Source organism: Xiphias gladius, chromosome 21 (assembly GCF_016859285.1).
Source record: "Xiphias gladius isolate SHS-SW01 ecotype Sanya breed wild chromosome 21, ASM1685928v1, whole genome shotgun sequence".
Lineage (NCBI taxonomy): Eukaryota > Metazoa > Chordata > Actinopteri > Istiophoriformes > Xiphiidae > Xiphias > Xiphias gladius.
This window is the reverse complement of record NC_053420.1, coordinates 14,605,733-14,633,602: the sequence shown is the minus strand read 5'-3', so window position 1 is coordinate 14,633,602 and position 27,870 is coordinate 14,605,733. Positions and strand designations below refer to the sequence as shown.

At 42.1% G+C, this 27,870-nt stretch overlaps 1 protein-coding gene across 3 annotated transcripts in view; it reads right to left on the bottom strand.

Moving 5' to 3' along the window:
- Positions 1 to 27,870, bottom strand: part of cacna2d2a (calcium channel, voltage-dependent, alpha 2/delta subunit 2a) — a 144,809-nt gene that overhangs the window by 52,695 nt on the left and 64,244 nt on the right. For all 3 annotated transcript variants that reach the window (XM_040158697.1, XM_040158698.1, XM_040158699.1), the window contains exons 4-5: positions 20,348 to 20,407; positions 3,517 to 3,561 (exon numbers count right to left, since the gene is read on the bottom strand). In XM_040158697.1, the coding sequence (XP_040014631.1) occupies positions 3,517 to 3,561; positions 20,348 to 20,407 (105 nt within the window). The remainder of the gene's footprint in view (positions 1 to 3,516; positions 3,562 to 20,347; positions 20,408 to 27,870) is intronic.

Genomic DNA, 27,870 nt, shown 5'->3' with positions numbered 1-27,870 from the left:
GCACTCAGCACAGTCTGGCATCATGCGTCCATCATTCTTCCTTTATTAGCCATCCTCTTTAAAGACTCAAAAGCCTTCATTCTTTGCATATTTGTAAAACAAAACCATATCGCTGATCATTCCTCATGCATTGTAACAGCTGAAAAGCAAAATGTGACTTCAAAAGAAATCCTCTGATTGCAGCAAGTGTGCGACTGCAATATGCACTTTTCATTTTAATAAAGCGGCACGGGTTAACTGGATCGGTCGTGATGAAAACTGTTTGTTTTTTTGGAGAAATTAAATCCAAACCCCAAGTCCACAGCAGAAACTGATTGATGGGCCAACTCTAATTGACTATTAAAATGCAATTACAAGCAGTTGGTGGGACGAGCTGGTGATAGTTGTGCTGAAGTCCTATCGAAAGTCGACATAAGAAACAATTCGGTACTATGACAGAGACCAGCTCATGAGAAAGCGCTCATTTCTACAACTCTATAACATCACAAAGTATAGGATAGATGTGAAACTAATATGTCAGGACAGATGAATATGTCCTAGGTGGATACACATGAAATTCAACACATGAATTCTTTCTTAAACACTAATCATCAGACTAATGATTCCAAACCATTACACTTGGCTGAGCCTGATCAAGGTAATTGTTCGGAAAAAGCAGCTATTATTTCTCTTAACATTAAATCTGGGAGCATTTTAGGAATGACAAAACGTAATTATTTTAAGGAGAGATATTGTTAATATTTCTACTCAAAGTTTAAAAAAAATAACTAGGACAGAAGTTAAAAAAAACTAAAGAAGGTAAATGTATAGCTGACCAAGCTTGTTAAAAATACTGGTGAATGTTAGTATTAAACTTTCAAAAAACAAAAAAGCTGAGGAGTGGTACAGGGTTTTCTCGGCTGTTCTATATTTTTTGAGTCAAAAGCTCACAAAATGTTTTTATTATGTCACAAGAGTTCATCAGACAGCTCACTCAGATGAGTTTTAAGGCAACAACTTGTCTGACTAGTGATATCTTAGTTTCACCGGAAACGGTCTTTACATACTAAGTTTATAAGAAATAATTAATTTTGATTCATTTGAGTCTAGGACCCTGATGGGAAACGCCTGGCTGCCTCTTGTTTTGAGTCTACACCTTTGGAGCCTGATCAGAGGCTCCAGTCTGGAAAACACAGGGCTAAAAAAGTGCAACACATTCCTCTTTTAATACTCCTTGTTCATTAAAAAATTACATAATTTCTGTGATCATCAGTTAACCAGTTTTATAAAGGTGGTACCATGATCTTCTCTTGTTCTAATTCAATATGGATGTTTTATTTTTCAAGTTGGAAAAAAGAGGGAAGGACTGAGGTAGAACTCAAGAGCTTTCCCTTTTTCCAGGCAAGAGGAGTAAAATCTACTGTTGACTACGAATGCTGGCAATTAAGTGTATGGTTAGTAGTCGTATTTTTCATATTGCTGTGGCAGGTAATTCAGAGCCTCCAATCCTTGGATTAATGTTGGTTTAGCACAGATTTGTTGACACAGTAAAGGGTTTGAGATTTCACAGACTTCCATTAATATTAAACCTGATTAGGTTAGGGATGCTGGCTTTTCAACAACACTAACTGTGCCGTTGAGGTGTTTGTTTATCACTCAGTCTGACACTAATTCTGCCAATGTCGGGCAGGGAGGGTTTTTTTTTCTTCCTTTTTTCAGAAGAGCCCAATCATAATTAACCAAGGCAGCGTCTAATTAGGAGCGGAATAAATCCACGCAGGAAAGACTGATTGGTTCATTTTACTCAACCATCCACCACCTGTTTTGCTCGATTCATTACCCAATTTGTTAATTTTATCTCCCCGTTCTCAAGGTTTAATTAAAGGCTGAAGAGGCCAGAGATGACATTTTGAAGATTCAGCCAACCAGGGCTAACCCGAAACCTGTCACTTATGACCCTGTGTATGTACGCGTTTTTTGAATATAACATGTAATATACTACAAAGGAAACAGCAAGAAAAATATTTTCAATTTTGACTTATTAATATTTATTTGCTTTCTCTGCTCTCTGCTGATGCGTCAATATAATCTTTTATGGGGGACGAGGCGTGTGTGGTATCTTGTCTATTTTTGCAGAAACATGCATTTCAACAAAAGGGTCAATAAGACTTGGAAGTCACACTATTGTTCTACCTGCAGAAAACACAACAGTCCAAAACAGCAGGAGTTAAAAGACTTTAAAGTCTCTGTGTGTAATCAATACAAAGAACCTAATGTAGTTATGTAAACCTAAAAGTGCCCAATAAAAAGCTGGAATTAATGTTAGACATGCTCCTGCACATGGACAGTTTTGACTTTTTAAATTATCACATCGCACTTTTATATCAAGGGTAGAGTGACAAGTGGAGAAATTAATAGGGTAGAGTATGGGATAAGAACAGAGCGGACAAGGCTTGGATAAGAGAGCCGACCAATCACTTACCTTTCGTAAAACTTAACTCTCATCATATCTCCCTAATAGTACAGGGTTTTCACTCCAGTGGTAGAGCCTTAATTGAATCGTGGGAGGAATCAAGATTCAGATAGGGGAGTACTGGTGGGCTACTGCTGGGGTTGTAGGGATGAGGAATGACCTCTGCCTGACCCCCGCCAATGTCTTTGGATGGTGGTAGGGTTGGTGCAGTGGGGGTCAGGGGGTGTGTCACTGGCTCCACCTCAGTGTGCCATGTTAATGATGACCGATGTTCTCCAATTAGATGTGCTGACAGGCCCTAAAGCGCTGTGTCATTAATCACAGGAGTGGTGTGCACAAAGACAAAAATCACACCATGATTTATTGCTCCTCCGCCTCCCTTTCTCGCTCTCTTCCCCTCTCTCTCTCTCTCTCCCAATCTTTTTTTGGCGATCTACGGGGGTTTCTTGCACTCCTCCGTGAAGCAGTCCGCGGGCACAGGCTCCGAGTGTGACCTATCCTGAGGAGGAACTGGAGGCTGCAGCCGGAGTGGTGGCATGGTGATACCAGTGACTTGCAGGGCTTTTCTGAAGGAAAATTGCATTACCCAGCCTGCAGGCCTTTCTCTGGATGTCATTCATATCCTTCAGTATGAATGGCACGCATGGTAGGACTTGTCCTGGTATATGAAAGCGTGATATGGCTCGTGTATCGTGTAAGGTGTCTTGATGGGCACAGAGGTCTGACAACCAGGTCTGCAGTTGACAATGTTGGGGTCCGCAGGGAAGGAGAAAACTCTGGAAATTAGACTGGGGGAGGACAGCTGAAGTCACTGTCACATGCACGTCGGCCCGCTCCTGCTCTGTCACACCAACTCACCATAAAGAAGCGTCACCTCACTAACACACACAGACAGCCCAGGGGCCTGTGACCGGAGGCGGGGGGCATCAACAAGGACGAGGCTGGGGGAAGGGTGGGGTTGGGGTTGCAGGAAAGGGCTAGTAAGGGGTGGGAGGTGGAGTGGGTAGGACTCGGGGTTTAAGGCAGGCGGACGGGGAGTGAGAAGCAGTCCATACTGTACTCACATAGTCTGAATCCGCTTTGGAATCGTAGTATGAAATGGCATTCTCCTGTGCAGAAAAGAAAAGTGAAAAGACAGGTGATGAGAGAAGATATAGCAGCGCCTATAACAGCCCCGACTCTTCGCGGTGGTAGGCTAGAGAAAGTCATGGTTATATTCAATCACACTGTTCAGCATGAGAATATAATCAGCATCACAGAACACAGGAGGAGTAGTGTGATGTGGAATGACAGTCATGAAAAGGCGAGCAGATAGCTGCAGAGATATCGAAGGATGTAATGCATCCTGACAATACTATTGTTAATAAGATGTAATGTATGTGGCACATGTTCGAACTTGTGTTTGAAACACCGTAGGAACATTTTCATGTGTTGTGGAAAACTTTTAAAAAATGTTAGTTTCTGTGGTAATGTTAGTTAGCTGTGGTATGAGCTCAGATGTAACATGGAGTAAAGTGGTTTGCAGTGAGGAGAATAAACTCAAAATATTACTCTCTCTGGGAGCCTTATCAACCTCAGCTGGCTGTGTTTTCAGTCTGGGCAAACAGTTTTAACAGGAGGAAAGAAACATGAAAAGGAAAAAGGAAAACGGAAAAGGATATAAATTTACGCTTTTGTGTTACCCTATTTTGCTCTAATTACCGACTAAAGTTTCCAGTCCCCAGCTGAAGACCCTCACCACCAAGCTCCCGGCCTCTACTCAGAGCACGACCCCATACCCAGGTTCTTAGCCTCCCTGCTGATCCCCTCTCCTTTGAACTGCCACTTTATCTTCCGTAGAGGCAGGTGTGAGGGTGGGCAGGGGCTGCGTGGAGTGAGCAGCATCCTTGGGGCCTGCCTCATTATATTAAGGGGGCTGGTTGAGGATGCGCTCTCAAGGGCACCACTCGCCCTCACTGGAAGAGCTGTGGTCATGGTCTGATGAGGCTGACAGAGAAAAAGAGAGTCCTTTATACAGGTACAGTAAGTCTTGCACACCAACTTACTCAGCCTGACTTTTCTCTTCCATTTCGTTGTTCAATGTTTTCATCTCTCTCCTGCTGCCACAGAATCACGCTCTGTGCATTTGTTTAACTCGTGCAGAAACATGTACACACACACCTATGTGCACAAGTATTTTCCTTCTCTGTTAGCCCACATCTTTCTCACAGTTCCCCTCAGCGTGAGAGCCTCTCCACATACCACGAATGCGTTCTTGGCTGGCCTCCAGTGCTAATCAGAGACTCAGTCATCAGCTCAGCTCAGTCCCTAACAACTAACCAAAGAAACACAGTATGATCGAAACTCCCAATGCCACCAAACATGGGCGGACCAGCCTAGATGCAGCTTGTGTCTTTGGGAAATGAGAGTGGCTAGAGGATAGACGAGGAGCGCAATCTGCCCCCCAGCCCCACCTGACACATCTCCTCAACTTCCCAGCACTCCCTCTTTTCCTCCCCAGCACTGCAGGAGAGATCAGGAGTGAGGATGGAAGCAAACGAGCTGAGTGGAGGGATCAGAGCAGATCATTCAGGGAGTACATTGCGTTAAGTTGGATGGTTAGGATGAAGGCTGAGGTTGGGGCGATATGAAGGGATGAATTGAGAGGAGAGAGATGGGTGGTGGTGGTTGCATTGGGAAAAGAGCTGCCAGTGCTAAAAATAGCCTGTGCCTCTGCAGAGAGAGAAGAGAAAGAGAGACAGACTGTGGCAAAGCAACAGTGTTGTTGTGTCTGCCAGCAGGATTGATCTGGAGCCCAGTCCTGCTTAGACTGGTCCCTCGCTTCTAAAGAGTTTACTCTCACTACTGCAGCATTACAACTCATTATTCAGAACTGCTTCCTGTAAATAAACGCTTGGTACCTTGCACCCAAGGGACACCGTCCAGCAGCTTTACTCAAACAAATAATACAATAAAAAAATATACCACATATTACTGAAGAGAGATTTTAGTATGGGGTCCAACACAGTAGCTCCTTTGCTATCATTGCATTTTTATTTTGTACATATCCCTTATTACGGCTCTTTATGACAAATAATATAATATACAGACAAGTGATAAATAATAAAAAAAAAAAGCCTGAATAAATAATTGGAGAAACATATGCATTCATGCGCAGGCTTTCATATAGGGCACAAGGGCTCACTGCATGGTTTAATGTGCATATAAATTATGCAAATCATACATGTACTGTATGCTGTAGTCTTGGCAGTCAAAAGATCTCGAGCCAACTGAATACTTACATGAGATTTTGGACAGATGTGTTAGACAGCGCCCACCACCACCATCATCAAACACAAAATGAGTGTTAGAAGAATGGTGTTTATCTCTTCAGTAGAGTCAGACAATTTGTGCCAGAGAGCATTGTGGCTGCTCTGGTGGCTGGTGGTGCCGAATACCTTTCTGAGACATTTTATGCTGGTTTTTCCTTTTATTTGTCACACATCTGTACTAGCAAGGTCATTGTTATCATGTCTGTTTGCACAGCTGGACAGCCGTGTTTAACTTACTGCACTGTTACCCTGCTCATATCATTCCTGCTGAACCTGCACCGTGTACATAGGGTAATCACCACTTACAATAAAACTTTAGTATTAGTAGCATTAGTAAAAATATTAATAGCACATACTGCCTCCTTGTGTGACAGTGTTTAATTAAGTTGCCACTTTATTCAACCTATTTAGCATTCATAAGCAGTATATTAACATTTAACAAGTGGTTATAACACATTACAATGTAGTTGTAATCAGATATAAGGACATTTTTTAAGTGTTGTCAGCAATTACAACTTCTTCTCTACTATATTTTCATTCTTTATCTGTTTATACACCAGCTTCCTCTTATAGGTGCAAACAGGAGTTATAGTTGTTGACAAATACATTGATAAACACTTATGACTGCATACAAGCACATTATAGTATGTTGTAAGCCATTTATTAAATATTTAAATGCTGCTAATGAATGTTAAATAGGCCGGATATCGCTGGGCACAGCAGAGATATTTACTGGAATGAAAATAGTAATTTATTACAATACCTATAGTATCACTGAGCAAAATAATAATCTCTTTGTAAATAGCGCTGGAACTCAGTTAACATATAATTTGTTCATGAACTTGTTGGTATAAAAGTTGTTGCCTTTTGCAATACGATGAAAATGAAACCTCTCAACATAATTACATGAGCACCTAGAGTTACACTGATTCTACTCATGAATTCATCAACCTCCAACCACACAATCTGACAAAGACCGCACAGAAATGTGCAGAAGAGGTGGCTCCATGTGGACAAGTCCTAGGCCACCATGACCCTCTGAGCAGCCCCGTGGGTTGCATGGCCATCTGCTGCGGCTGGCCATAGGTCTCTATGGGCACAGGGTCTGGGTTAAAATCTCGTCTGAATCAACACCAAGCCGGCAATTATCCCACACTCATCTCTCTCCAGGGCCTGTTCAACCTGCTATTGCACACGTACACATATATAATACATAACCCCATGCTTACAGACACTCATATACAGTGTATTCGTTCGTGAATGTATATAGAGATTGAGTTTGCATATGAGGCTGTACATAAACACTCACCCAACGGATGCACACATTTCTGAGAAATTCACACTGACACAAAGTGCTATCAGTAAATTAAATCTATCATGCTGAGTGGACCAACAAATTTCAAACAGGAGACAAACACTGAGGTCAGTTGATGATCTCCAGCCCCTCCCTTACATCAATTTTCCTCCGCTCATCTTCTACCATCCCTCCTCTCCTCGTCCTTATCTTGATCTGCTTTCTCTCTTCTCCGTTTGCCCCATCTCTCCGCCCCATCCTCCTTCCTGCCCTGTCTTATCTTCATCTTCCCAATCTCTCTATCCTCAATACCAGCCTCCTCTCGCCAATTTCAGATTTCAGCAAAAGCAACGGCATGTAGGTTAGATGCCTACTGTTGCTATAGAAACCACCCCTCTGCTCGGGATTACAATGTGACTTTGTCTCCTCGCTAGGGCTACAATGTCTGCTTGCTTTCATGTCCGACCATAGACAGGCCTGCCTATCTGTGGTCTGTACCCCCATCAGTCTGTCTGACTATGAGGTTGTTCTTCTGCCAGTGTGTTTCATGTCATTGGTATGTGCTGCATGTTATTTTAATGTCATCTTTTGCTTGTGGATACACATTTAAACTTCCAAATCTTCCTTGCCACTAAAGGTCAGAGCCTTTGAAGCCCAAACTTCATCATACAGTATGTGAAGAGGACCATGACAGATGATTTATCCGGTAAAGCACAGAATAACAATACATGATTGAAAAATGGCTGGTACATACCAAACACTCTCATATGTAGGGGTACATGTTATGACTGAGTGTGGTCGCTGCAACTAAATCTTTTGAATTTGAATCTGTGAGCTCTCTCAATGGGCTGGCTGAGACAGGTTGACATTTTAGTGTGAGACAAGCGCTCCATCATGGGTGGGGACAGATTACAGTCATATTCATATCTCCTCTGGACACCTGCTAATGATTTTATAATTACAGAACACACTCAGTGCTTCTGCCGTGCCCTGGGGTGTGCACAGAAGCATGCAGAAACACACACACACCGTCTTTCACCCACAGACACAGACAGACACACGCACACACAGACACAAACAGACAGACACACACACACACACACACACACACACACACACACACACACACACACACAGACGCACCTCTCTCCTGGCCCCGACAGTGTAGCAATCATTCCTAGCACCAGTTTCCCTAATGGAAGCTGACATTATATCAAACACAATAAAGGATTTCATTTACTGCTCTTCATTAACCCACGCACATCAGCCCATAAGGTAGAAAACAACACACAGACACACACACACACACGCGCACACACACACACGCACACTGCTCACCAGAATAAAGAAGGAACTCGAATTACTGCCTTGCTGTTGTATGCCTCTTCCAACCAGTCAAGGTGCAGTTTACGTCCATGTCTGTCCAGAATCATGTGATATATGTGGTGACGTATGTACGTCTGACGGAGGGACGGACAACCGAAAAACATGTAGTGACCTTGAAGTTATTAGATGTATTTTGTCATAATTATCTTATGAATTCTTTAGTTATGGCCCAAAACGTGTTTTGTGAGGTCACAGTGACCTTGACCTTTGACCACCAAAATCTATCTATTTGATTTGGCTTTAGAGATGAACTACTTGTGTATAGTTCAAAGCAAACCTGTTATGGAGCTATACATTCTAACTCCAGTCACTCCTTTTGTCTCTACTTATCTCTCCCTCTGTCTCTTTATTTCCACAGCATCCCCATATCCCATCTCTAGCAGTCAAACGGTATGAACTCGAGCTATTTGAACTAGATAAACACAAGGCCATATTAGCTAGCGAGACCTGTCCCGTAAGTTGGGGAATGCAATCCTCCAGGCTGAGCGCATATTTTTACTCCAGTGCACACACACGACACACAGGTGGATTACAATTTACGTATGTTAAGTAAAAAATGACTGACACCCAATTTCTTCTGCAGAATGAACTGTAAAGGAAATATATAAACAAGGGTGTTCATATGAGAAGGAGAGACGTCAGAATGAAATCACAATAGACCATGAGAAACTAATTTGTTCAGCTCATTTCCTTTAGTTTATACTATGGCCCACAGGTTTGCACCAGGGTGAAAAGGTGAGCTCACGAAATAGGATTTTCAAAAAGGGTTAAATTAGGTGTGCCTCTTGTGCCTGGATGCAGGCACACTCCTTAGTCACAGAAATGCGAAAATCAATTCTTTTTCCTTGTACCTAAACCATTATTCACTTCATCTATGAGTGGCAATAATGTTGTGGCTCATCAGGGTCCATTTTGGAGGCTTCAGTTTGTGGTGCAGTTGAACTGTATTGTGTTCTACTGAGAGATGTTACTACTAGTTTGTCCTCTCCATTTCCATCAGTGAGGATGGATGAACAATAGAATGCGATTCAAAATTCAAAAATAACCACAAAGTTGAAAAAACACCTCTCTAAATCATTTCCATCAAAAACTGTTCATTATAACTTCAATGAATTGCATGCCTGTTGCATTAGACTGCAGTAGTTTTATCTAGATGTACCTAAAAAAAAACAACAAAAAAACAACCAGCAATTGTGTATACAGCACAAAACTCGATTAACTAAAGACCTAAATTTGGCCATTAAAACTACCATGTCTACTATTTATTTTCATGATCTCCATCATCATTTTCCAGGTACAGGAGCAATAAAAAGCCAACAAAAATTACATGGTTATTGGTTAAACTCAAAGAACATTAAAATAACATACAAATTGTTCTTTGATCAATACAATATAAATGCAGATATAGAAAAGTCATAGAAAAGGAAAAACAAACTCCCCATGATTAACTGAAACTTATTTATTATTTAATTATTTATTAAAATCTTTTTTTAAAATAATATAAGAGTATCTTTGTCCATAGGTTGTTGCGGTTGATTCTTGGGAGTCTTGTATATATTGAAATGGTTTATCCCCCGAGTGTCCGCATCCTGAAAGAAGCCATTTGGTGCACTGTCACATCACTTCACAAATAAATGCAGGCATGCTGTTTGAGGTGTCTGGTCTGAAAATGTGGCTGTTGTCTTAACCACTGAAGGTTACAAAAAATGCCTCTTTATAATGTCAAGTCAATTAAGAGTCAACCAGCGAACTGGAAATTAAACTGTTGGCATGGGAGAAAGAGAGAGCGAGAGGGGGAGAGTGAAACTCAGATAAAGGAGTGCATGAGAAAGGCCTTGGGCGGGGCTACCTCCCTCCCTCCCTCTCTCTCCCTCTCCCTCTCCCTCTCTCTCTCTCTCCCTCTCCCTCTCTCTCTCTCTCTCATTGGCATGCTCTGTGTCTCCAGGCTTTTAAGCGATTAGGGAGCTGCTGAGACCATGGCATCCAAGCATAGCTCCATGCAGATGTTCATTTGTATGCCAATAAACAAATGTGCCCCCAGATTAAAGCTCCAATACACAGTGCAAATTCAGCAAAGTGAATGACATTTTCCATGCACATCTCATCAATGTCTTGCTCCTCTTCAGACATCACCATGGCTCCTCCTAACTGCACACTCACTTCAAAGACTCTTACAAAGACAGGCACCAAACGAAGAGGTAGAAGAAGGAGTGAGGGAGGAGAGAAATACAGAGAACAATCGAGGATGAGAGACGTCTTGATTATTGAGAAATTTAAAATATGTAGTTTAAAAAATATTGAGGTTACATATGCCATGGTTATATTTAATGCCTCCAATTTCACCCATGAATCTGCAATTTCGGCTCTTTAAATCTGTCTTTGTAAACATCTTGCAGGTCACAGAATCCTATTTTTCTCTTCTTTCCCTCCCTCTCTCTCTCTCTCTCTCCCATCTCCGCTATGCTGTCTCTTTCTTTCAGAGCCTGACACGTCCCATTGGTAAAAGCAGTTAAATCAGTCTGTGAATATTCCAGTCCAGCGATAAGGAAAGAAGGCTTTGTCCTGCTGCACTCTGGGTAATGCTACTCCATTGTTGGCTGACAGGGCCCCATTGAGGAGCAGGTTTTAACACTGATAGCATCACCACACTGCCTGGACACAGTGCTAGATAAAAAGCCTATCCAACATGACACACGCATGCCAACACCTCCCAAACAAGCCCTCAATCTGATCATCAGAGGAGAAGCAGGAAAGAGGTGTTGTAACATCAAATAAAGACAAATAAGATAAACAGGCCATGGCAATATTAATGCTATCATTGGATTCCAGAGGGATTTGATAAAGCAAATGCAATTATCCACGTCTAACATTTTTATGACATCCATAGCTGGGGTGACCAATCACAATCAACCTGGTGCACAGCCTGGAAATGCTGTCCAATCACACAGGAGCTTGGACACTGGTTCTCCACTTATCTGAGCAAAATGTTTCCAGGTTCCATTTTTCTTGGAGGGTTGAATACGGCTTTTCATTTCACTGATGTTTTTCAGCCATTTTACCATTGTTAGTCCTTAGATGTCCTGAAAAGTCACCGCCCCCTCCTTACAGACTGACTGAGAGTGGCCAATCAACAATCAACGCTAGCCAAAGGAAACCTGTTATTTTCGACCCCATAATCATTTCCATCAGATGCCCTGCTGTCACTCAGGATGATTTGAACATTCAAATGACAAAGGGGCACCTACTTTAAGATATATGCAGACAGGCACCAAGGACAGCAGGGACAGAATACACCGAGCAGACACTAAAACCCAAACAGACATCTCTCCTCAGCAACTGCAAAGCCACACCTTGGCGGACTCTGCATCATCCCAGGGAAAAACCTCAGACAGAAAAATGTACAGTTTTCTTGGAGACATGCCTTTTAATTGGGACAAGTTAAGACAGTATAGGGCTGCAGCTGTCAATTATGTTTGCAATGAACTGATTAAGTCTATAAAATTTCTGATAAAAGTGAAAAATGCCAATCACCAGAGCCCATGATGATGTCTTCAAATTGCTTCTTTTGTCCAACTGGCAGTCCAAAACCCAAAGATATTCAGTTTATAATTATAGAAGAATTATATCATGTCATATCCTGGGAGCTAAAACCAGCCAGTATTTGGCATTTTTACATCATTATTGACTTAAAAAATTAATGAATTATTAAAATTGTTGTCAGAGTGCCCTGGTGGCCTAGAGATTTAAGGCAAATACCATGAATTGCAACATCCCTGTTTCAAGTCATGTTATTTCCCTTCTCACCCTCCCCTAAATTTCTCTCTACTGTCAGATCTGTATTAAAAGGCATAAAATGGCAAAAAAAAAACATTAAAAATAATGTAGAACATTTTTCTGTCAATAAAAGAATGCATTTATCACCTAATATATGTCAATGTTTACATTTTAAAAAAAAAGAAAATATTGAAGTAAAAAAAACTATGTTGAGGGCCATTAGTCTATTTTTTCTTCTCTTTTTTTGACCCTGCTCTGAACAGAAGGACCAAGAGGCAGCAGGTTTACCCTTTAAAATAACATTTCATGGGTGTTGGCCATGTGTTGAAATGGGAAAATCAGGGTCTGCAGTGTGGCTCACTGGATTTCTCCGACTATTGATTCCCATCTCCCGTCAGCCAGGGAGATCGATCAGTGGGATTTAGACATGGGGTCCACTCGCTCAACCCTCCCTCCTGGCTAGCATGCTGCATCGCACTTGGCCAAATTCCTGCTGATTGAAAGTTTACTGACACACCGGAACTTTTCTGTTTCTCTGTATTGTTTTTCTCTTAGCATTTTTTCTCTCATTACCTGTTCCTGCACTTTAGTGCTTCTTCCATTCTGAGTCATCTTAGACTTTGCCAATGTCCCCCTATTCGAGTGTAGAACAGCATGAGTTTTCAAGAGGTCTCTCTATAAGCAGCAGAGAAACATTAGGGGTGCGATGTGAAAAAAAAGAAAAAGCTACAGAAGGGGAGGTAGAGAGAAAAGAGTCGGAGGAAAAAAAAGGAGAAAAGCACATTTCTACCTTGGAGAGCACCACTTAAAAAAATTACAGTGGCCTGCAATCAAGGAGCTGAAATTACCAAACTGTTGGGTCACCACAGCAACCACAGGCCTGATCAAAGCTGTGAGCAGAGCAGCAGTTAATAGAAGTGAGGGGAGGCACCAGGAGAGGAGACGACAGACAGACGGTAGAGCTCAGCAGGAGGGAGAAGCTGCAGTCAAAAAGGGAGTTTAAGGTGAAGTCTGTATTGACATAATACTAACTGATCAAATAACTTTTGTGGCTTGATCCCCACAGACCTTTCCAGCATGAATTGTCTGCTTTCCTTTTGTTGGTGTGTGTTTAGCATCCATTCTATATGCATCTAAGCGCTGAGTGCGAGTAAAGCTCGGCCCGGCTTCTACTGAGTTATCCACATCATCAGATACATTTGATAGGGAGGAGACTCTGTTAAATAGTGTAGTGTGCAGTAGTACTGTGTTCTCTCCACATAGCCCCTCCTCATTTCTTTCCCTTCCAGTGGCGAGCAGATGGAAGTCCGTTCCGTGGCTGAGGATTCAGTGATAACACTGTTTATGAGTTCCATTACGTGCTCGGCAGGCTGCAAGCACTGTCTCAGCACAGCCATAAGGAAGTTAAAAAAAAAAACCTGCTCACAATGAAAATAGATGCAGTTTATATGTTATTATACAATGTGGCTATGCTTATCAGTGTTTGAAATAAGCACTGTGCATTTAAAAGGGCTCACATAGCCTTATTCCTGCCTCCCCCTCCCAGGCCTCCGCTATGGAGATCCTTTTGAGTTTCAGTGGTTGTGGTGCTGACACAAAACGAAATCGATTTTTTTCTACTCATGCTTTAGAAGGTCTGCACATAACTTTCAGAATGAGGGAGGGACGGATATGCAGCTCAGGAAATACAGTACAGGCAAAAGTCGGCACAACATGATGGTCAGTGTATAAAAAAAAGAGAACCAGTACCCATCACTTGCAGACACAACACCTAAGTTGCTGATTATTGCTCTTGGCATATTCTCCTATTGCTTAAGCTCAGCTATTAACAGTAGAGGGAAAGAAAATTTTCACAGTTCCGCGGGAAAAAATTTGCTAACAAATACTAAAATGCATATGTTTAGACAAACGGTCCATTGCTCCCTGGTTAGATGGAAATGGGGGTTTGGCAGCATTTCCAAAAGAAGAAAAAGAGGAAAAGTAACAGAATATTAACATGTGGAGATCAGAGCGAGGCGCCCCTTCATTTCTCTCTATTTTACCAGAATCTGAATTTGAATCTGTCCAAGGCAGCCCTCATAAGACTAATGTATTCTGTGGCTAATGGAGCTGGTAGCTTCAAGGGCTGGGCTGAGAGTCGCCACAATGATTTTCACTCATTTCCTTTGAAGGGGCCAATTATCTCAAATACAGACATTATGAAAGGAGCTGAACTTGGTCAAGTGAACAAAACCTTGCAACTCTCACCCTTAACACCTAAGGTCATGTGACACCTCTGAGGGGACCTATTGCGATTTCAGGGCAGTAACTGTATCTGAAATAACAACAGACTGTGGCTACTGTTGATCCACAATAAAATATATGAGAAAATTTACAGAATCTACTTCAAATAATTGGCAAAAGATGATTCAAGACGGTAGAGCGCTATTAGAATTGGAGGGTGAACACTATAGGCTATGTACTGTTTGAATATTTTGTGTAGGTATTACAAAGATACAGATGAACATACATGCTTGGAGAGCAAGAAAGAGGTCACATGAATACCCCTGTGTTATGTATGAGAGTGGGTGGCTGAGTGGAGATGAGGACAGAAAGAGGCAGAGGGAAGGAGAGAGAGGAAAGGTGAGATTGGACTGATTGATTAGAGAGTGATGATTGCAGTAAATGGCCTGGAAGATGGCTCCATCTCTGTTTCCGTTTTCTCCATCTCTTATACCTTCTTCCCTCACTCACTCGCTTTCTCACTTACACCTCTCTCTCCCTACGTGCCTCTCTGTGCCCCCCCCACCCCGGTTTCATCATGGCAACCCATCAACAGAGTGCCTCTCTCTCTTCCCTAATGGCACAGCTATTAGCACTAATGCATTTCAAACGTACAGCAGCTGCCACATCACAATCTGACGGAAAGTACATGTCTTCCTCCAATCTCCACAATCTCCGTCCTTTTTTTCATCCAATCTTGTGTCTCTGTTCCAATGTGTTGCATTTTGTGTCAACCCTCCTTCAGCTAAGCGACAGTGGTCATAATTGGCATTCTCTGTATGATGGCAGATGAGTGATTCAACAACTGACTGATAATAATGTTGCTGATTATATATTATTGACCAAAGTGACAATTCTCCATTTTGTAAATTTAGCAGCATAGTTTGGTTTTGGGGTAATTTTTACAAATTTGCCAACTTGCTGAGACAAACAAAAACTTGTTGACGGAATGTGTATGTCTCTCTGTGCAGTTCAGAGGGTGGGACTATCCAACCATAGCTTTATCGCTGAACGTTTATGGGATCAATAGTGGCTACAGATAGGACAATAAATCTATAAAACTGCTAAAACTTTTTTCTTTTGGCCACCTGGGGGCAGCTGGTTGATATATTGAACTTTTTAGCAGTTCAGCAGATGCCACAGATTTCCACATCCAGTAGACACAAGGCAACATTAGCATTTATTTTTAGTTGTGTTTCTGGCCACCTGGAGAACTAAGTCCAATATCTGCTCTCCTTTTACCACTGCTTTCAGTCCCCTGACAGAAGTAACTGGTTGTTTAGCAGTTAAATAGTTCTCTATGTTCACCAGCTAGTTTTTACAGCTTTTTTCACCGAGAACAGCTGCCTGCTGAAGCCAAAAATGATGCTACGAAAGGCATCAGAGTGAAAAAAAAACAAAACAAAACAAAAAATTAGTAATGCTGCAGGATAGAAATCCAAAACAATTAGCTGAAAGAAGCTATAAAGCTACACAGAGCTGAGGGTTTCTGTGTGCTTTGTCCTTACAAGTGACCCTTTTTACATTACAGTAATTTGATCCACTGTTACTACAAAAATATTGATTATAGGTGCTTTAAAGTTTTCCAAAGATGGATCCTTGTTCAAACTATACAACACTGTGTAAACTCACATATTGCTGAGGTCAACTAATTTTACTGATAAAAAATATGTGATTTATATACAAAATATAATAGGTTTGTTGAATAATGTACATGTGCTATGAGAGGAGTAGTTCTGATGATTATGTAATTTTTAGGACTTTGTTTGTACTGTCCTTGTGAAAAGATCTGTTAACCGTTGCCTAACTATTACAAAATATTAAACCCTCAGCATTAGTCGCACTCACTGAACCCACACACATGAATGACCTGGGCCAAAATAGGCCAAGCTCACCATTAATCAAACATTCAAACTGCATGCAGAGACATAAAAGAAGCTCCTGTGAGGTTTTTATTTTTGGATTTGATTTTGTTTTTTCCCTAGTTTTGGATCGAAAATTATAAAACTTCTCAGCTGTCACTTTACAAAAGATCCTGCCAATACATGACAACCCACTTTAACCATAGAGAAACCATAAGATATGTACGATTACACAATTACATTGTGATCAGCTGTAATAAGAATTCAAGATATCTCCAAATGTATCTTTACTGGTAAGAATTCATTTTAAGATACTGTATCTGTAATGGCATTACAGATGTCACCAGGCCATTTTAACATAACATCGCATGCATAATAATAATAGCTTAACTGGATTTAAATTAAAGATATCCAGAGTTCATACATGACTGAAGACTTTTATTTCAGATATCAAATTACATTTCAGCGACTCGAACTGCTAATCTGTCACAATATATTATATTGTCATAATACCTGTTAGAACAGCTTGCCATAAACAATAAGCTGGTTCCAGCAGTAGATATCACTGGTGGCATATGGTGCACAAGCCTAATCTGGTGTAGTTTTCTCCACAAAATTCTACCACAAAACAATTTTCTGAAGAACATAGCACATATAGAAAGCCTGTCTATGAAAATGCACCAGCATTAATCACTGATGCAATGAAACAAAAAAAGTGATATCCACAAAAATAAACAGCAGCTGCACATGGCTGAACGGCATCTGACTGATATGAGAAATTAGTTGACAAAGGCTGTCCCAGAATAGCAGAACTTTGATTTCAGTATTTAACTAGCCTCTGTGTAGTCAAGTAGTATAGGTTTTGTTCAGTGTATAAGGAAGTAACTTTTTGCAAGGCCACTGTTTTATTTTTAATCAGACCATCTGTACTGTGTCTAGACTCAGAAGGTGAAAAAAATATTTCTTTTGTTGACTTTTGTCCTTTTAATGGTCCTTTTAAGGGGAATTAGATATTGGTTAACAGTCATTACTTAATTACTATGGTCTGCTCTTTTATAAGCACTAAATTTTAAAAGATCAGTCTGCATGAGTGCACTTAATCTTCAGAGGGACACAATAATAATAATAATACAATAATTGCAGTAACTTTTCAGCTTTTATCAACTAATCAATTAGTCAAATAAATCCTATGAATATTAGTCAACTAAGAATTTTTTTGGCTGGAGCCTTAAAGTCTATTTTGCATTCACTATTTTTATTTTTGTATTTTTTTAATGTGGCTGACTATGTCATTTTTTTTTTTAATATAAAATGTCTATGTTAAATGCGTGATTCTGTAAAAAAGGCTCAAGTCTGACTGTTAAACTGAGCTGGATTGTAAAAGTTACTGTAAATATAGCTTAAAATGTGGCTAACACTCAGATGTGGTGGCATTCTGGGAGGAAAACAATTAAAAGCAGTAAAGCATTTCATCGATATTTTGAACTGGCACACAGTCAGGTAAAATATTACCCAGAGCAATATGCTTGGACTTAATGGAAAAGCAACACTTAAACCAACTGCTAAACACTGAACATATACACATCCAGGGAGTGGGTCAAAACTGTAGGACCCAGAATTGTTTCATGAAGTGATTCTGAAATAGAAAAAATAAAAATGAGTTATATGCTGATGCAATCCAGAGAGGTTTAATAGTGCTCTGCTCTCTGACTGTCAATCTCCCGTTTACGAAACAAAACAGAGTTTCGATATTTGGCTCTGAAGTTGGTGGTTCTCCTTCCTCCCTGTGAGAATAGCAAAGCAACACTGAAACAACTGTGTTGCTTTGGGATGACTCTCTTGCCAACACTATAGTCGAGTGTCACAGAGGGATGGGCACCTGACCTTGAGAAATCAGCGGCAATTCAACATTTTAATGTCTATTTCACACACTATTACATTCCAATGGATTTAAAACCCCTGAACGACCATCACAACAGTTGTTACGATCAACATTTTGACATCCATAATGTCCAGCAGTCAGGATGGTCAGAAAACTGGCTCTGCAGTTAGGCCACGAAAATGCTCGAATATGTGTGTGTGAGGAAGAGAGAGAGAGAGAGAGAAAAAGAGTGAGGTCTTCTCATTGCTACGGTCACAGCTGCGATGGCAGCCGCTATGAAGAACAGGTGTGTCATTGAGTTTCTATGATGTCACCAGTTTGGCGAAACAAGGAGATGGGTTGGGCCAGGTACAGAACCTGCCCTTAATAAACACATACAAACCTGCTCGCCGACAAACACAAACAACCACATTATGCTTTTCTAACCCACACTGGAGCGCGCTCAAGCGTCCACACGCACATACACAAACAAACACACAAATTCTATCAAAACGCACTGTCTCTCATGCATAAACACCTTTTCTCTTCATTTGACAGACTGCTCTTTAAGATGCGACGCATTTCTCCTAATATGCCCAAAGAGCATGCAGCCCTAATCTAATTAGAGTGTCAGTCAGCAGAGTGTTCACCCAAAGAGAAATTAGGAAAGCACAAAATCTACAAACAAAAAATCTTCTTAGAGGAATGTGGCATATCTACCTCTTCCCCTCCTCCACCTCCTTGTGAAATTTTTTTAATGGTTTCACAGTCGCCCCTGCTGAGAATCATTACCTTGCCTAATAATAAAGGCAAATGAAATCAGCTCCAATACATTATTAATAGAGAAGCACCATTAGATTTCATTTGAAGCACTCGCAACTGTATTATATATTTGAACTGTTTTAATGCCTGATTAAAGACACATACAGCTAAGAAAAAAGGGTATGTGGATGTGATGGAGGTTGCGAGGATAAGGGTGGGAATGAGGCTGGTGACTGGAAAGAAAGAGAGGTAGAAACAGGACAGACCGAAAGGAGAAAGAGTAGACACAGAGGGAGAGAGGGGTGGGGGCGGGTGGATTATAGAGAGTGCTGGCTTTTCCACTTGAGGAGGTATTGATGCCATATTGGATGCAGCTATTTATGAACAGGTGTGCTGTGTGTGGTTACTGTGACCCCGGCTCCACGTCCTGCATGGCTACACATCAGATTGAGGTGCATCGGAGCTGGTCAGGGAGAGTCAGGCATCAACCCCGCTCGTGCCTAAGATGAAGGGTAAGCCGCACTGCAGCTCCCTCCCCCGGACCAGCAGGGAGGGAGGGACGGGTGCAGCCCAGCCACCCCAAGACTACAGCTTCAGTGTGTAAGCAACCATGAATAAAAATGGACTTCGCAGGGAAGTAGGGCTCATAATTATTCGTTTTAAATCAGTTAAAGCCTTTTCTCAAATATCCCCCAGGAGGCGCGGGGTTAAAAATCCATTTGTGGGAAGTGTACCATGACAGCGAACTCGTCTCCCTGGAGACAGAGGATATGACAGTAGGGAATGTGCATGTGTATCTGTCGGGTGAGGATATATATATGTGTGTGTGTGTGTGTGTGTGTGTGTGTGTGTGTGTGTGCGCGCGCATCACTATGCATGCATGTTTGTGGGGCATTTGAGTGTTTGCAAATTTGAGTCAGCGGAGCACAGTGGCTCGCAAACACACTGACAAACACATAAACCAGAGTAATACCATTTCTCCTTTTTTTAGATTTCAAGAGCGGATCTCTAGTGTTTTAAAAGGTCAGCTGCAACAGAACGCAGTGCCCAACTTGCTGTGTCCTGTGAAACAAAATGGATGGAAAGCTTTTAGATAATACTGAAGCCCATGAAAATAACAAACCCAAAAGTAAGCATTTAAAGTTTGTGTGCATACGTGTGTGTGCATTTGTGGGGTTATTTTCCCCCCACATTGTCTCTGTGATGCTGATCACATTGTCATTAAAGGGTTACAAGTAAAACAGCTAAACTGATTGGAAATTGGAAAACAGATGGGAATGGGCAGATGATGGGAAGATTAACCAGTTTGCCTGAAAAAGGAAAGGGAAAAAGGATAGATGAGGTCTTGGAGAAGGAGGGAGACGAGTGGGTGTCCTACTTTACCGTCACACCGTCTTGCCATACATGCTCCTTCTGAAGCTGCTCCGCCTCCCTGGCCAGTTTCTACAAGGAAACACAAAAGAAGCAGTGTGAGTGTAAGGAGTCAGTGGGACATTGATTTGTGTGGGAGAGAGACAGATAGGCAGAAGGAGATGATGACCTTGTTCGCTACAAAAGCCAGTACAGCTGTAAATTAACAGGTGAATTCAACCCCACAACATAGTCCAGCAAAAAACTTTTTGCAAACAGCCCATTGGTGAACCTACCACTATTAAACGCAAATTTTTAATGCTGTTAGCAGCTGTAAATTGTTTCTCAAAACTGATCTAATGGAGGTATTTGCTTTCTTTTTTAATCTTAAAAAACAAATGATTTACTGATGAATAAACTTCAAAAATCCCAGACACGGGCATCAACATCAGAGATTTTTTTTTCATTATAAATACAAAACGAAATTAAGGGAATTTAAAGACCATTTAGCGAAAGTATTGTTACATATTGCTGCGGTGGTATGTGTTAATATGGACATTTGTCTGACTGACAGCTAAGGTGGCAGAGGTATGAGACATAATGTGAACAAACTTGTCCTAGTAACAAGCCAAGGCAGAGATCATTATTATCTCTGGCACTGAGGTAGATCCACACTAGTCCAAATCCAGACCGACTGATCTTTACATTTGCAGGTTAGTTTTTAAGCTGTGTGCACTTTTCCCTGGTGGAAGGTTGTTTTGCTAACTACCCAACAAGATACAGTATTTGTCACTCTCGGTAGATAAAAATTAGATATTAGCTTGAAAAGAAATTTCATGTTCATTTCATGTTCAACAAAGTTTGTGGTTTTAGTTGCTGTCATGTTGTTATTGTCACAGTCTTGTACTGACAAAGCAGTAACTAACATCTAAGTTAACATCTCAAACTAGCATCAAACAACTCTACCCACGGATGCTGTCATAAAAATGTGCTTTAATAGTGTAAAACCATTTACCATAGCTTAGGCTTTATCTCTGAAGAAGCTTACTCTATGTAGGCTTCTCATATAGGAGGTCATCCAAGTGGCAAATATGGTGAAGCCTTGGGAGTTTCGCTCTTTCCCCACAGCAGATCCCTCCCTCCCTCCCTCCCTCCCTCCCTCGCTCCCTCCCTCGCATGCATCAGTATCTAGGTTTCCCTGGGCCTCTAGGGGGCGATCCTGTTCCAGACCCAGAATAGTGTGATCAGCCGTTCAGTCCCAGGGCTCTGAAATCACCCACCCTATTTAGAGCCCTGCTACAGCAGGAGCCTTTTCATTTGTGGAGCCACTCTGAAGGCCCCCACTCCCTTGCCACGGGAGGCTTTTTATCTACCAAAAACACACAAGACATAAACTTTCATTATAGTGAAAGCTGTCCTATTTATATTAGGAGCCCCACCCACCTCATTTCAGCAGGCCCTCCTACTCAGAGCCACAGAGTTACAATACTGCTCCACCTCCTCTCAACACACACAACAAGGCAGAGAATATTAGTCCAGGCTCTTACGCATGTAGTACAGGGGCATTAGCAGAGCATAATGGTTTAAAGTATGTACATAATGTGATATCACTGACATAATTTGTGGCACATAAAGCAGAAAATGTGGATCAGTTCTCTGTGTCTTTATGTGTTTGCATTGTGCTTTCAATCACCTGAACAAGCCTTAAATAACAATGATAAGATTTCATTCATTTCCTAATGAGACAATAGGCAACTGAAACAAAGAAAGGCGGATCTAATTAGCCCATTGAAATTATCACCAAAGAGTCCATTAGAAAAGACAATAATTGTCTAGCTTTTCGTTAGAGAGGGTCAGCCTGCCAAAGGGCAGCGCCACAGTGGTAATCTCTTGGTGAAACTATCAACGCTACATTTTTCAATTAGGGATAAACACAGAGCAGCTGAACAATAATCTCACTGCATTGCCTCATCTGAGATTAGCATGAAAATTAAAGCCATATGATGTTACTCTCTTTCACAGCAACTGTTTTTTTTCATTAATATGCATGTTATTTTTGAGGACATAAAAATAAAGTTGCATTCGCAGAACAGTTTCCCTCCTTTTTTCCCTCAACTCCCTATGATGATCTATGATCTAGCTACCCTTTCACCCCCTTGGCTCAGTCTTTTTCTCAGTTTTTAATCTGTCAGTAAGAATCTCTACTTTGTCCATTTCTCTCCCCCTGAGTAGCCCACACATCTTTTTTTTTTTTTTTTTCAGTTGTCTGTTTCTCCAGCTGCCCCTCCCTCAGTATTCTTCCTCCCTCGTAGGCCACTATTTCTCTGGGACCCCATCTCTTCCCTGGCAGCTTAATGCAGTGCCCGTGCTCCAAAACAGCCATGTGTCTTCATGTGTCTTTCCTTCCTCTGTGTTGGCCCAGATGGATGGGCAACACAAACAGCCAATGAATCAGAGTGAGAGATGTGGGAAGGAGGGGGGCAGGGATATATCATCTATGCTGGTGGCTGGAGCCCAAGCAGCTTAGAGCACTGGATGAGCATAGTGAGATCAGCACAGTACAGCACAGATAAGCCCAGTACAGGCCCACACAACACAGCAAATAACACTACAGCATACAGGCAGAAAGAGACCAAGTTAGTCAACAACATGAGCATGGGCCTCTAATGTTATTGCCATTGTAACCTTGACACAAAATGCATCACATGGTGGGCCATTTGTCACCAGCCTTCAGGGAAGGTCAAGAACCACAAACACAGCTCTGTAATGGATAGTGGCATGTGAAGTGCCTCCACAAGGTCCACGGCCTTAAACAACACACAATGGAGTCTGTCATGTATGCAAACACTGTACATAATGGCGCAGGTGAGAGTGTTATGGTACAAACAGCCAAAGAGCAGGCTGTGCAGCTTGGTGATATCTCTGCTGTCAGAGGAACCCTGCCAGTGAAGAGCCGTGATCCCTCACTGAGAGAGAAGACGGCAGGAAAAAGAAAACATAATAAGGAAAAGCTCAGCATGAGGCGATTAAGATCTTTAATATTCATAACTGTTCAGTTTGCTCTGTTTCAGAGGGGAACAGTTTAATCACTCAAAGTCATGTTATTTCTAGGGGAATGACAGCACACCAGGGACAGACAGCGTCATGCTGTGGTGAGCTCCAACTCGACACCGGGCCATCCGTGTAGTTGCTGCAGCCTGTTAGGCCCTTCCACTGAGCATTAACTTAAAGGGCACTCGACACACCACATTGTCATCTGTGTGATCTGGAGGGACACTCCAAAGCACCCCTACAATGTGTGGGTTTGAGTGAGAGGGCACTTGAGAAAACACGACACCATCTGTAAGTGTGATTGCAGCCTTGAAACGAGGTACTTAACATGTTCCAAATGACCCCCTCAGCTCGATTTCTGGGAACGCTTAAGTCACCTTGGGGACCAAAAGACTGTGAAATGACTCTGCTGAGGTCACTTACCCCTCTCAGAGTGACTAACACAGCGAGAGAAGACCCTTAGTAAATTTTACAATGACGGCTGCTGTGAACGGTGACAATCATAATGGTAAGCCACTAAGCTCTTTGAAAAAAAGATGTCTAAATATAGAACAGCTTTCTTAAGGATCTTTCCTACATTGTTGAATTAAATACCCAGACGCAGCACTACACACTACATCTTTACTCTATCTACTGATACGTACAGGATCAGGAAAACACATCAGCGATGCCTTGTTTATGTAGAGACAGTGTTAAGGACACGATCCGTCTGTGGGCAGTATTGCTTCCATGGTGACACATGAGGACACAATCATCAATGAGAACACAAAGAGCATTAAAATTTCACTGAAAACTGCTGTGTGTCATGGCTGCTGACAAATTCATGTTACATCAAAATGTCACCACTGTGTCATGGCCTTAAAAGCTGCTCAGCGTGCTGTAGTAGCGTAGAGAGGTGGGTGTCGTGCAGCAGTTAATCCATTAGGGGGCAGCAGACCGAGCGTGCCAGTGAGCCCCAGCGGCAGCGGCGGCAGCGGCAGCAGCAGCAGCAGCAGCAGCCAGTGGAGCCTGTCAGAGTGAGAGCAGTCTCCTTTAAGCTCTTCATTCTGTCTTCTCCACTCGGCCGGGATTAAGGCCAATCATAGAAATCACTGAGTCAGAACCGTCCCACAATAACAGATGGAGGGACTTTCCACTCCAGAATTATAAAACATCACAGACAAACTCACTTTCACTTCACCTCACACTCTCGCTGCCACTCCCCACCACCACCTTTCACTCTCGTGCCATCCTTTTATCTCTCCTCTTCGCTCGGCTGTTTTATCCTGCCATTGTATGCTGTACTCCATTTCTCTCCATCTGTCTCAGTTTACTGCCTTCAAACTTACTCCCTCCTCTAACACCATATTAATTCCAACAACACAGTCACAAACCAACTTCAAAACAGTTAAATTGACTTCACGGAGCGCAGAACTCGTCAGTAATGCAGGGTGAAATAGGTAGAAGCTTGAAGAATTATGACATGTTTTTATTGCTTGCATTATTACCCATTCCTCTCGGCGGAGTGACTGAAATGACAGCACATCCCATTTCAAATTCTAGTCACAAAGGACAGTGATAAGAATAGACTCTCCTCTTCAGAGTTGTCAAACAATGCAAAAGTCCATAATGAAGAGAAATAATGACCCTTAATACCAGGTCCCTGGTTGGTTTGCTACTGGCAGCTGGGTATTGTAGTCCTTATTAGCTAACTCTGACAGAGGATCTGCATGGATGGGTGGGAGACCCTGTCTTTGTTCTGTGATCCAAAGCACCCTGTGGCAGGCCTGTTTGCAGAGGCTGTGTGTGTAGTGCTATTGTAAGCATGTGCTGAGATAATCCCTGCCTTTGTCCCCCCCCCCACCCCACCCCCACCCCCCCACTCCCTTCCCCCCCTTTATAATCTTCCCCCTCCACAACGGAAATGTTAACACTTTATTTTGCATTTCCCCACTCAACGTGACGCACTCCCAACTCCACTCTGCTGTTTCCACGGAGACCGGTTCTGGAAGACGCAAGCTGTCACCTACCTACAGCAGCAGCAACTCCTCGCCAGCTTTTCAAAATCAAACACCAGCTTTTAAAAACTTCACACAGACCCACAGAAAAACCATATTTCCACAGAAGATTGCCAGCATTGTGCTGAAGCTTCTGTGTCAGGTTCAACGAGACAAAAAAAAGGCAGCTGTCTTTACTTTGGAACAATACAGTATCTCTCTGCAGCAACTAAACTCCCTCGCGATGGTTCTTCAGAGCTACACTGAAAATAATCGACCTTGATCATAAGCTCTTCTGCACTAATCGGTCTATTTCTACGTTTATAATATGAATATAATCAAAATACCATTTTGTTAGAAGCAATATCACATGAGCAAATGAACTAATCTAATATATTACTGACTCCTGAAGTATCTCCATAAAAACAATATTAATCCTCTTCTAATTGGGGCACTTTTTGTTTCATTTGAGATACTCCATTCAAAATAATATGCATTTTGCTCGTTAAACCACAGAGCCTTTGAAGCTAAGTGGCAGACTCATCATAGCACAGAACGGGGCCAAAGACCATTGTACTAAACATTATCATTCACTGAAGCAACTACCACTGTAAATTCAATTAAACCTCCTATGGGAGAAATGTTACAAGCAGCTCTATCACATCATTTACTCACAGGCACATGAATGCAAAACCATGTGTATACACAGGTCAGGATGCATATATCCAGCGCAAGTTTAAAAGATGTAAAGGTCACACAAGGTCACTGCAGGAACATCACAGTGAGTCAATACCACACAGATCTGCAGCCCCGACTGCTCGCAGGTAGCTAAGTGTCCTACATGCAGGGGCCAGCAGGGGGCTCAGGGTGAGCGTGCAGGCAGAGCGGTGTCTGGATGGGGCCAGGATTAGCTCAGTGACATGTGAGTGTCTGGCTGGTTGTGCTCACTGTCCATTGTTTGACAGATTGTCTCAGACATGCCCAAACTGCTGCCCAGCCTTTCCTGCTGTTACTGGCATCAATCAGACAACAGAGACAGAGTGAGGGAGGTAGGGAGCCTAAGGGCGCCATTTACAAAAAAATAAGATTCAGACATCTTGTTTATTCAGAAGCCCATTAGGCATCGGCCTCGCACGTGACTGAGAAGGAGAAAATTGCATACCCGTTGTCTGGAAACAGCGATAGGTAAAAATACATAAGTCAAATAAAAGAAGCCCAGTTACATTCCACCAGAGAGAAACAGAGCACATGACTGCTCTTTTAGTCTGTACATCTGTTAACAGGTGTGTGCGAATGCCTGGATGACCTGCTTGTTTCATCCGCCTTCTCGGCAGGCTGGGTGCGGAGGAGAAGAGCGAAGCAGCATCAAGATGCAGGGCAAATGTCTCCTTGATCAGAGGCGAGAATGATGTATACACGCTCACTGAGACACCAGCACAAAACAACAAGACTGAGAGCTGATGTGTGTACTCCACTACTCCATATTTCAACAATCCACTATTTTTGTAACATCATGACAAAAACTCTAGTAATGTCAAAACACAAAGATTATGTGAAAACGCACACACGAATGAATGACCAGGAAAACAATAGCAGCGGCTAAAACTCCTCAACATCTGGAATGGAATCCAAGCATGATTGTGCACACACATGCATATATATACAAGCAGGAAGACACACTCTCAATCACCACCGGCCACAGACATATGAAGCCCACACAAACTCCAATCAGGTGTATGTACATGCTGTTGATACAGGTACATGTACAAATAAGAAAATGAAAGAAAGTTACTTATATAGTACCTCCAAAATACAAAAATGTGCTGTAACAATGTGTGGTCAGTGATTTTGTAAGAGTAGCTGCTGAGAATCCGCTTTTAAAAACCAATTTGGTATATGTAGCTGTCTATAATGGTGAGCAGAAACAACCAGACTGACAGAAAAGAGGTAGAGGGAAAAAGAGGAAAAACCACAAGAGGACGAGAGGCAGCTGACTTTTAAAAAAACAAAAACAAAATGCAGCCATACCAAAATTGTCTCAGTCCATCAGCTTAGCACCCTTGCACTCAGCTCACAGCACTATCTGTGGTTCAAGGACAACAGTTTATTTTTCTGCTGTCTGTTTTTTTGCCCTTTATTTCAATCATCCTCCCTCTTACTTCAGATTGCTGATAGAATAATGAGAGGGCACATTCAGGGCCGACAAGAGGGGTTATTATTCAACTAAAAGGTCATGATGTGTTTCCAAAAAGATATTTTGTGATGTCTTGCAGATTTACCTCGCTCCCTAACCTCTGACTTTTCTGCTACAAAGAGAAAGTGTATGGTGTCTGACAAAAGCGTTGTCAAAGTGCCAGAGTCCAGTGACAGCAGCTGGTGTTTGACAAAGTGTATCATTGACAGTGTGTGGCGGGGCATTTGTTCAGGATTTACACACATGTGCACACATGATTACACACCTTCAGTCATATTCATCCATGCACGCACACACACACACACACACACACACACACACACACACACACACAC